The 12,017-nt window shown below is 39.1% G+C and overlaps 1 protein-coding gene across 4 annotated transcripts in view; it reads right to left on the reverse strand.

Moving 5' to 3' along the window:
- Positions 1–12,017, reverse strand: part of PCNT (pericentrin) — a 106,231-nt gene that overhangs the window by 8,571 nt on the left and 85,643 nt on the right. For all 4 annotated transcript variants that reach the window (XM_063430042.1, XM_063430041.1, XM_063430040.1 and 1 more), the window contains 12 exons: positions 11,398–11,634; positions 10,473–10,643; positions 10,246–10,398; positions 10,022–10,165; positions 8,508–9,440; positions 5,727–5,897; positions 4,721–5,137; positions 3,936–4,029; positions 2,697–2,809; positions 1,737–1,934; positions 1,487–1,660; positions 1,181–1,376 (listed from right to left, as the gene is read on the reverse strand). In XM_063430042.1, coding sequence (XP_063286112.1) covers positions 1,181–1,376; positions 1,487–1,660; positions 1,737–1,934; positions 2,697–2,809; positions 3,936–4,029; positions 4,721–5,137; positions 5,727–5,897; positions 8,508–9,440; positions 10,022–10,165; positions 10,246–10,398; positions 10,473–10,643; positions 11,398–11,634 — 3,001 coding nt within the window. The remainder of the gene's footprint in view (positions 1–1,180; positions 1,377–1,486; positions 1,661–1,736; positions 1,935–2,696; positions 2,810–3,935; positions 4,030–4,720; positions 5,138–5,726; positions 5,898–8,507; positions 9,441–10,021; positions 10,166–10,245; positions 10,399–10,472; positions 10,644–11,397; positions 11,635–12,017) is intronic.

The raw sequence follows: 12,017 nt of genomic DNA on the forward strand, positions 1-12,017 counted from the left end.
GGTCATGCCCATACAGACTGTGCCACTACTGTTGAGTTGCAAACACAAAAAGGGAATTCATGTTGAATTATGAAAAATAAAATGCGTTCTCTTCCTAATGTATGTACACAATTTATACTGAATTCATATATAAGTGGTGGTTTGTTTCTTTAGTTTTTAAAGGAGTAGTATAGGGTTCTCTATCCCTTTTTCTTTTGAATGTTCGCTTTGCTTAGCAATGGTTGCTAGGCTTGTTACAGGATCCTGTAGCATACTGCAGCTGACAGCACAGGTGCAATATCTCAGGTAAAGCATATGAATTGGTACATCTCAGGTCTATTGATGTCGGGGAAACCGTCAAAGACTCACCAGGGAGGTTAACACAGCGATCTTTCGTGCTAAATGTCTATTACTTTTGTCTTGTGGATGGCAGTTTTAAAGAAAGCTCTGTCATAATACAGCAATACCTGGACTTTGCTAATCATTCAAAATCTATGTGATCTTGAACAGAGACATCTGCTGCTCTTGAATCTTTAACAATGTGAATGGATAAAAGAAATGGTAAAATACCATAATACATTAATAAAAGTTTGGGACTTCATATGCTATCAGTAAAGTAGAATACAGTGTAAAAATAAATAATTCATTAAAAAAAGGGGGGTACCACATCTTGGTCTGTGGATTAGGTTGCCTCTTGGGCAGTAGGTCAGATAAATAATACAGTTTCAAGCCTTAGTTCGGTGACTTGAACCAAGGATTCTGGCAGGTCTGGCAGAAAAGGGAATTTAAATTTATATTTCTGCAAACGCTCTTTGAAGGCAGCTATTTTGAAGATGGTACAATGTAAGATGGAAAATACATTTCAATAAATATGCTAGTGCAATAATAATTTGCATAGAGGCCTGACAATTAAAACAGTGACTTCTGCCCAATACTGTAGACACACCAGGTTTTGTCAGGATTCCTATAAAAACAGAATTACCAAATGCAAAATGTCTTTGATTGTTTGTGACCCTTGAGGAGTGGGTTGAGAACTGCTAATCTAGAGCATGAGAACCAGTTCTGCATGTGACAGATAAAATAATTTTAATATAGTCAATGATGACCATGCATTTATCTGTTCAATGGTAAAGAAGATATTTTAATTTCGATTTAGCAAGCTAGATAAACCAGTAAGATCTCTCATCCATTGGTCACCTACCCTGCCTGCGCAGTTGGTGTTCCTTTGTGCTTCCTCTCTCCTCTGTTTTTGTAAGGGACTCCTGCAGATGCTGCAGTTTCTCCTGATTTTGTAAGTGGGCCATTCGCAGCTGTGACCGCAGATCTTTAATTTCAGACAACAAGCTGCTGCGGTCTGAGGCCAAAAGATGCTCCAGGACAAGGCGCTTCTGCTCTTCCTGGAAAGAGTAAAAAACAAAAAAGGTGTTATATAGCTGGGATAGTACATTAATGAGTCTGGAAACAGGGATCTTTAAATGAGAGAAGCAACTCAAGTATAATCCCTCACCTGCGCTTTCATCATGAGCTCCATTTTCTGAGAGAGTGAAGTTTTGTCCTCAGAAGCATGCTGGCAAAAATGCGCTTTCATCTCCAAACGCAGATATTCCATCTCACTTTCCAATAGTACTTGTACACTCTGCAACAGCTCCCTCCTCCAGTCTGAGCTGCCATGGGAAGAATCCTGCAACACATGCATTAAGATTTACACACACATTCCAACTGAATAGATAAAATGTAGTGTTGAATGCTAGTTATACCTTTTCATCTTTCCCAATGGCTTGCGTCAAGGCACCTCTCAATGTGTGAATAGCTTCATGCAGGTTTAGTTTCTCTTGATGCCAGAGCTCTCTCTGCAGTGTATGCTCAGAACATTCTTCACAGGGCATTTGGACCACAGGGCGCTCCGAAAGAGCCAGAATCTTGCAGCTTTCCTCGTGTACCATGTTCAACATGCTCTGGACAAACATAAGTAGCTAAATTAGACATTGACACATGCACAGTAAAGTGACGTAAATTCAAATGCTGGCAATGAAAAAAAACATAAGCTACGACTATATAATCAAGAAAATAGATTCAAAAATTGTATCACATCACCCATATTCTACAATTGGCAAGTTTACATATACTGGCAATGAAAAAAAACATAAGCTACGACTATATAATCAAGAAAATAGATTCAAATTGTATCACATCACCCATATTCTACAATTGGCAAGCCCAGTTTGCTTTCTGGTGCTAATGTTGTAAGAAAGGAACGATTATTGTCGTCACTGCAAAGGAAAGGTGATTTACATAAACAGGACACTAGTACCAACACCACTACATCTTAATGAGCAGAAAATATTTTGCTTTTTGAAGGTCTTTACAGTTAATGTAATCACTAACAGCATGAAGCAGACCATGGCTACTGCTTCTACTAGTGAAACATTTGACTATTGGATTAAATAGATTGCTGTGCCCTCTGCTTTTCTATGAGAAGATAGCTATCATGACTGATAATCTCACAAAAGCCAGATCAGTGAGGAGACTGTCTTAACACTGTATTGCAGGTAAGTTTAGTTTTTCTTCTGATAAAACAAAGGACAGTTATCTAAACAGATAATGGAACATATGTGATGAAAAATATATATATATTTATTTAGAAAGTCAGTGTGTTCTTTTAATGCAGATGTAAAACAAACAGGTATACACAGATCAAATTGTTAAATATATGTTACCTGTAGTTGTTCAGGAAGGTCTTGCTTATTCATGGTATTTACAATCTGCTCTCTATGTAAGAAAAACCCTTTCCTATCCAGCTGAGGATTGAAGTTATCTTCTGATTTGTAATCTGAAATTAAAAAAAAACTAAATCTCATAAAATCAAGTAAAATGACCAGTTAAAACCAGCAATAGTCATTTGAAGCAAACCACCAAGTAATCTTATATATCTTAACTTTTGAAAGCTAAAAGTGAACCGGTCATAACAGATATAGGTTTGCAGTTTTCTAACCATCTCGCTTGACTTTTGTTCAACATGAAAGTCTATTCTTCCATTAATACTATTAAAAGGACACTATAGGCATACAGGCCACTTCATCACAGTGCCCCTTAGTCCTGCAATGTAAATGTAAATCATTGCAGTTTTAGAGAAACTGAAATAATTACAATGCAGGACTTCAACAGCCACTAGAGGCACTTCCCTATTGCTAATTGCAATTTTTTTTGTTGCCTGCCTGATGCTGGACATCCTCACGCTCTGCACAAGGCATCAACGCTTCCCTATGGGGAGGGTCTAATGTGCTGGCTGCATTCGCCGCGCATGTGCATTAGCCCCCCACATCGGAGAAAGCGGAGCACCAACCCAATGCTGAGGGAGATCGATGTTGGGATCATGTAAGTACAGAAAGGTGTTTCTCCCCCCCCCTAAACTATTTCCATGCTGCAGGGGCCCAGAGTGAACTATAGTTTAAGGAATACAGATTTGTATTTCTTACACTATAGAATCCCTTAAAAGCTCATATCATAAATTACCCCCACCTTCTGCTGAGGGCAATCAATCATATTTTCAGAGGTTGATACTCTTGCTGCAAGACACACCTCTTTTGCATACCCCTGTTTGTTAAGCACAGACTTGCTTCCCATAATAGGTAACAAGTCCTAACACTATATTGTCTTTATCGTATGTAAGCAACACTTATCTCTTCTTTCTGACACTCTATTGTGCCGATTGGCACAGACTGGAGAGGGGCTGATTTTTTAAATCTCTGATTTTAGAGAATTCTACACAATAGCTAGCAGTTCTGCTAGCACAATGCATAGATAAATTCTGATTCTCTGTCACTTAAAATTAAGTTGTATTTTGTCCTGACAGGTACTCTTGAAACACAAACAAATATTGACAATGTCTAGTTCTGTATTTAGATGTATTTTTTACCCCCACACCAAATGCACAAGAAATAAGTTGACAAACTTACAGTGTTTATCAGAGAGCTCATGGTGTCTTTCTATTTCACTCCTTGGGTCTTCACAGGAATCGTACTCTGTTACAGCATATTGTGTGTCTCCAACCTGAAAGAAAAAAAGGGAGTAGACCTTAGACACCTTTAGCATCAAATAATACTATTTAACTTGTATTCCATCACAGAAATGGCTATCCCTTTGCAATTAACCTGGGCAACATTTCCAGTGAACCTAGTCCTGCTTGTGTTCAGCTTATTTCACAACAAATGGAGTGCCACCAATCAACCTTCACTTGTCTCACAAGAATTTAACTTTTTTGTTATTTGTCTTAATGTTTGCACTACCCCATTAATTTGGCTAGTTATGGCACTTGAGGGGGCTTTTCTTCCTCTTTTGACCAGAGAAATTGGTCTATTAGTCCGTTAGTGCAGCAGTCTTAATTTAGAGACACGTGCTCACAGGAAAAGCAGAATAGCATAGAGTGAGTAGTGACTAAATTCAGGGAAAAATATTTGCACAGTCAAATTAGGATGTTGCTTCCTCAAAAAACGTGACAAGCTGGTGGTGGGGGATGGAGGAGTGATTCTGCACATTTCTGCAGATAATGAGAAAATTGAAATGTATTTAAAGTTGTTGGTATGAGTGCAGTCCCTTGTATTATAACTTCAGAGCAATAAAATGGTTGTTGTGCTCGGAGTGCACCTTTAATTTGGCTATCACAGGACTATCAGGAGAACCAAGGCTTGAAATGAATGACTTGAGAGAAAAAACAAAACCAAATAAAAATGACCAAACTTACAAGACTGCTCCTGTGTGTATCATTGGATATTGGTATGGAGTAATTGCTTCCACTCAGAGATGGAGTACTGGATTCCAAGTGGTCATGCTGATTGGGCAGTGTCAGCTGGACAGAGGTCTTTGATGGAATGAGATTGCGTTCATTGGTGCATTCAATGCTTATATCTGAGAATGGAGTGAAGACTCTCAGACTGTGATTTTGTTCTTGTTTCCGGACCATATCTGGAGAATCCCAGGCACTCATGTCTGTAAGACTCTCTGTAAAACTCCTGGGTTTCAGAAAAGCACTGAGATCATAGAGATTATTCATTCGGTCCTCCTGGGTCTGCTGCTGTTCTGACACATCAGGCTGCTTTTGCTTCTCTGCTTCAAGATTGTCTGAGTGAGGTTGTAACTCAGCCATGCAAATACTTTGCTTCTGTTGGTAAGAAAATAAAGACACATAATATATACATACACACACACATATATATACACATATAAATAAAACCTCATAGGTATGCCCCTTCTCGGTCTCACCGCTCTGCCCGTGACCTTCTTCTGTCTGCTGCTCGCACCCGTACGGCCAACTCGCACTTGCAGGACTTCTCGCGGGCGGCTCCCTTCCTATGGAATAGCCTGTCTACCGCCATCAGACTCTCCCCTAGTCTATCGTTAAAGAAGTGCCTTAAAACCCAATTCATTAGGAAAGCCTATGGCCTCCCAGACTAACCTCTACCTCACATACCTGTCTCTTGCTCTCTCCTAAAGGGCAGCACTCTACTCTCTCCTCCAGCTCTGCTTCACTCCTCCTATTTTCTGTCCTAATGTGTTTTATACCCAACCTCCTATAGACTGTAAGCTCATTTGAGCAGGGCTCTCTTCAATCTATCGTTTCTGTAAGTTTTCTTGTAATTGTCCTATTATAGTTAACCCCCCCCCCCTCTAATAATATTGTAAATCGCTACAGAATCTGTTGGCGCTATATAAATGGCGATAATACACACACACTATTCCCAGGATCTTACCTTGATCTGCTGCAGGATCTGTTGTGATCTTTCTTCTTTGTGCTTGCACTCAGCATGTACTTGTTCAAGCTCACACCTCATTTTGGCCAGCAGATTCTCTGCATTGTGCAGTTCAGCTTCTCGCGAAGAGGCAAAATGTTTTGCAGCATTAAGCTCTTCTTTCAGTGCGTCCTGAAAGACGAAGAATAAGAAAAAAAAAAGTATAGTAAAATTGTGTTTAATTTGGGTAGCTACCTACTAAGGCAGCATTTTGCCAACATGTAAGGCCTGCTTTCCCAACCCCGTTTTCATATAAGATATATAAATCTTAACTAGTGCAATAGCAACGGACCACAAAACTTAATTTTCCAAGTACATAACACTCCTCTGTTTTGCACCATGGGTTGAATACAGAGAAATGAGGACTATAAAAAAAACCAAAAAAAAAACCACACATTTATAAATACAGATAGACTTGGGGAATATATATAATTTTCTCCCCATTTATTTTTTGCTTAATAAAAACAATTAGTTGACACCAGGGAGACACATGTTACACATTAAGATGTGCCTTCAACTCAGGGTCTTTGAAAATGTTCACGTAATTTTATGGTGATTACCCCCACACTACAAGGTCTTTAAAGGAAAACTCCAGTGCAAGAAAAAAAAAAACGTTTTCCTGGCACTGGAGGTACCCCTCTCCCTCCCACCCCCCCAGATGTTCAATGCTTTCCTATGAGGAAATGAGCGACGCTGGAGGTCCTCACACAGCGTGAGGATGTCCAGCGACGCTCTAGCACAGATAATCTATGCTATGTGCCAGGAAGTGACCTCTAGTGGCTGTCTAGTAGGCAGCCACTAGAGGTGGAGTTAACCCTGCAAGGTAATTATTGCAGTTTATAAAAAACTGCAATAATTACACTTGCAGGGTTAAGAGTAGTGGGAGTTGGCACCCAGACCACTCCAATGAGCAGAAGTGGTCTGGGTGCCTGGAGTGTCCCTTTAATTTGCCTCAATGAAATATTACAATTATTGTATTTTTTTTTTTTTTTTTTTTTTAAATGGTTTACATTGAATTTTGAAGAAAGAAAATAAAAAATAAAAGATAGCCTGACCAACAAAATACCAAAGTTATGCAGCCAACAATGGCAAACATTCTGCTGTCCTCCAAATGGCTCACATGATAACCCACAATTTCAAGCATACAAGTGCACTCTTGGAATTGTGGGATGTCTCACTCTTCATTAAAGGGACATTGTAGCCACTATTCACTATAGCCATTTGATCTCATTGAATGGTTATAGTGCCTGGTGTCTCCTGATACTATCTCTCCATTCAGTTTTAAACAATTTTCTAGCAGTTTAACACTAAATAAGGGTCCCTGGTCACCCACAACCTTGCCACCACTGAAGGTATGGCTAAAGCAGAGAAGTCTTCCTTCTAGGCATACCAATGTATTCCAGTAGTGAATGCTGATTGGCATTCAGCCAAATCACAGCAACCCAATGCTGCTCAGGCCAATGCTTGGGCTGCTGGGGACTCTTATTTAGCATTAAAAACGGAAGAAGACACCATAAACTATACTCCTTTTAATAATATGAAGCGGGATATTGCCTACAGTGTTTGTTTAAGAAGCTTGATTGCTATATGTTGGTTGCCTCCTATCATCTTGAAATAGGATTTTTTATTTTTTTAAAAAAGCCTCACAGATCCTTTTGATCTATGGGTGGACAAAAAGATCCACAGAGGATTGCAGTAAACACTGTCTTTTCAGAAAGAAATGCAGTGTATGCATTACAGCCTAGGGACATCTCCACTGGTCACTTCTCAGATAGAGGAGATTCCGGGAGCAGTGCTGTACTGACATTCAGTGTCTCCACCTTCTATATACAGACACTGAACTCTCCTCACAGAGAGATACATTGATTCAATTAATCTCTATAAAGAGATGATTGGCCAGGGTGGCGTTTGGCTGTTTGTGTTCCTGACCCGATAGTGTTCCTTTAATGAAACTTAATAGGTTACTCCAACCACCATGAACACTTTGTTTCACCATGAAACTATGCATATACAGAATTTATCCCATCTGCAACGAAGAGATGCAGAACCACCTCTGCCAGGATCATTGAGTTGTTAATAGCCAGCCCCTGTTTGTATTGGTATGCCCGCCTCATACATACTTACTATAGCAGCTTTGGAGGAGTGACGTAAGTGCAGAAGGATCAGGCAGCTTGGAGAACTTAGCAAATGTGTAGGAAGTAAGTTTTGGCCTTATTCCATTTTAGGGTGACAAGCAGAGCAAGGATTATTCTAACCAAAAACCATGTTTTATATAAAAAAAAAAAAAAAATTAAATTTTTTTGGTTAGAGAAACCCTTTAATGATATTTTTTGTAAATGATGTGGCAAGTTAGATTGTGCAGCAGGTGGTCAGATAACAGATCTGATCCCATATAGTCCGATAAAATTAGTAAAATTTTCTCAAAACAAAAAATCAAGACAGTTGTCTTTTAATTTATATATACTGACTTTTTTATGAGCATCAATGGCTGCCAAATATCAGCAATGTGAAATAATCTTTTAGAGAAAAAGCAAATTTGCATACGATGTTATTATTCATACAACTCAGTAGAAATTGATTTAAGATAAATACTACTTTTACTAAATCGTAGTCCTCCATTTTCTAGCATAAACTAGACTAAAACAAATGTTTGAAGGGAATATTCATCGGCATCAAAAAAACAAAACCCTCAATCTCTCATTCCACTATTAAACAAAGGAATAAATTAGAACCATCTCTCACCATGACCGATGGATTGAAAGTCTTTGCCTTCAACTTCTGAATCTCTTCTGTTAAGGATTCAACTTTTTTCTCAGATTTTTGGAGGTGATCTTTCAGGTCCTGTATCTCCTCCATGTATTTCTTTTCTCGGTCATCGAGCTCACTGGAAAACTTTTCCAGGAGTTCATTGAGAGATACATTAGATTTTTGCAACTCCTGTGACTCCACTGTTTGTTCTTCAAGAAGGATGCCTCTCTGAGTAAGTTGATTTTCCAGCTCCAATAAATCAGCAGCGCGCTGCTCTTGTAGTGTTTGTACCAAGAGATCCTTTTCTACCAAGGAGCTCTCCCTCTCTCGCAAGAAATCTTGCATCTCCTGAACCTTTAAAGAGAGTGCAGCAAGCTCTGCATCTCTGTCTGACACGCGATTTCTAAGGAGTTCATTCTCTTCTTGTAGGCTGGTGAGCTGCATGTCAAGATGGCTCAACTCTTGGGTCTGCAGTCTATTAGACTCTTGAAGGTTGCGTAGATTTTCTTCCAAAACCTCAATCTCTGCATTGTACAAAGCCTCCTTATCTTCTAATTGTTTCCGTACTTCTAATTCAGCATCAACATGGGTTTCTTTAAATTCCAACTGCTGAAATTCCATGCGTAATGTTGGTCCTTGGTCCAGGTCAGTCAAATAACCCATATGAGGTTGCTGCAAGCCTTTTCTCAGCTCCTTTTGTAGATTTCCTGCGTCTCCAAGTCCTAACTGATCTAGACTCTCCTGGCTATCACTGACTTCATGTCTATTAGGTCCTAGCTGCTCCAGCTCCTTCTGTAACTTTTCGATAACTTCATGCAGTTGCTCCACCTCTTCTTCTTTGTCCTTCTGCAGCCTCTCCTGGTCACTACGGAGATGTTCAACTAGTGAAGCCAACTCCTCTACCTCTGCATCCTGTGACATCACAGCCTGCATATTAAAAAGAAACAAAAAGGTCTTGATCTCAAATGGCATCTTACTATAATCTAATTACACAATGTACTGTTTAGAAACAAATTAAAGCAAAGACCATAAACAGTTGATGCCCTAGAATTATATAAGAAAATTCTTGCTGATGGAGTAAACTTTAAGCTCATTCACTTTTTGGCAGCAGTGTACCTGGAGTTAAGTTTCTTAGATATTTACGTTTTTTCTATTATTTAAAAATTGTAAATGCATGAAAACTCCCCCCACAAAGAACAAGTTAAATCATCAAAGAATAACCATGAAGCTCTGGGCATAAATAGTGCCTGAATGGAGTCATAAGGTATACAGGGAGCTGAGTAAAGTTTTGATTTGCCAATATTAAAAAACAAAACACACTAATAATAAAAGTATTTACATTAATAGGACAAGGTACAGGATTCTAAATCTTGTAATTCGTAAGTGGTAATGTCTTCTAAAGAAAGTTATTGAAATGAACAAGACATTATCCCTTTGATTTACTAGACATGCAAATGGAGTGCCGGTCAAATCAGGAGGGAGATTGTGATATATTTCTCAAAATGTACCTTTTGCTCTTGCTTAAGCCTTAAAAGTTGTTCATTAAGATGATCAATCTCCTGATTCTTCTCCTGTAGCAATGCCTGGGGAAGCTGTAACGAAGAATTGGCTCTGTACTGTTCCCTTTGTTGTTGTAGAGAGGATAATTCATCCTGTAAATCACAATAAATGTATTAACGTGCTAATTAGGAATAAAACGTAAACAGATTGGAATAATTCTGAGTCTTTTCACCTTCAGTTGCACACACTCCATCTCAGCCTGTCTGACCGCTAGATCATGCTGTTTGCGCTGGATCTCAAGCTGCATGCTCAGCTGAAGAATCTCCTCTGTCTTATTCACCAGCGCCTCTCTAAACTGCTCTAATTGTTCAGCAAGACTTTCTGCCTGAAGAGAGATTGAAGGCACGTTAGCTTTAGATCATGTCCCCTGTTTATGTAACCATATGTTCTGATCATTACCTCTTTTTCTTTTCTGTGCAAAGCCTCACGCTCTGCTTGAAATTCCTCTTTCAAGATACTGTCAGAATCTCCCTCAACTGGTACTCTATGGCGAGCCTCATCCAATTTCGACTGAAGGGCAGAGATCTGAAGAACATTGTTGTACTGCTGCTGTTGCAGAGCCTCCTTATCCTGAACGATACAGTTAATGAGATGAGATCTATGCAATTCCAAACTACAGACATCGCCATCACCCAAAAGTGCACAGCAGATGTTGATCAATTCTATATTCAAGTTACGGCCATTCATAGCCAAGTTATCAACTGCATCCCTATAAAGCAGTAAGGCATCCAGCCTACAATTACACCATTCACCAATGACAACAGTATACACATGCAATTAGGAATTTATTTGCTGAGGACCATCTCAACATGTGGATTCTGGTAACTTAGCAGAGCAAGTATAGTGACTAGAATAACTTTTATACTAGAAATGTTAGAACATGATTTCTAAAAAAAAAAAAAAAAACCTTTTAACTTTTCAGTTATGCTAGTGATGATTAGTATATAAAATATAAACAAACTTGGAGAACAAATAAATAATACTAAATTAGTTTGTTTAAGTCCAGCATTAAGAGTCCAGATACAGGAGATGGAGATTTCACATTTGATTACATTGCATACATTTTATAGTTTGAATATATACATCTATCTCTAAAACTAATGTGTGCAATATACTAGGGTTCAAAATTTACACTTGCCCACCTCCCCGGGAGAGTAAAAATGCAACCTTGGTGAATAGAAATTCTCCCCGGTAAATGTGTGTCGTGGACCCTCTAGCCTTGCATTGGCGAGTAATTGTTAAGCCTGACTAGTAGCATAGGACTTGAAGGTTTGAGCCCTGCAACATGCCATGTAAATGTGTCGCTGCCCTACAGACACAGTACCTGTAAAAGCTCCTTCTCTACATTGCGCATTTTCTGTAGTTCAGCCTCCAGTTGACCACATTGTTTAGCTGCCTCGGCGTTACTCAGGGCAGCCTGTTCTAGCTCTTGTATTCGCAACAACATCTTGTCAATCTCCTCATTCCTTTCAGCAATCTGCTGCTCAAGATCATCTTTTCCCTGTAGTAGTGCATTGCAGTTATCTGCTTTTTCCTTCACTTGAGCTTCCAAGTTCTCAACCTGTTGATCAGGAAAAAAAAATGAAGTACAACTGGAAGGCATAGATCTGTAGATCAAATGCAAAAATAGAAAAGCAAAAAAGAAATTAACAATGAATTAATAGAGGTGGAAAGTCTTCTGATTAAACGTATGAACATATGATAGAACAGTTTAAATGGACACTCTTGGCTGAAGTTCACACAGAGCACAAGCAAATTAAAAGATGCATATATACACTCCCCAAAAAACAAAACTTACAAGTGGGATGTACTTCCGAGAAATGCCCAGCAGCAGGAGTTTTTTCGAAGGGGAAACAGAGACAGAGAGACAGACACACACACACACACACACACACACAACAGAATGATTTCCCCCCCCCATGATGCTGTTATTTGAGATGCATC

The sequence above is a fragment of the Pelobates fuscus genome, chromosome 8, assembly GCF_036172605.1.
Source record: "Pelobates fuscus isolate aPelFus1 chromosome 8, aPelFus1.pri, whole genome shotgun sequence".
Lineage (NCBI taxonomy): Eukaryota > Metazoa > Chordata > Amphibia > Anura > Pelobatidae > Pelobates > Pelobates fuscus.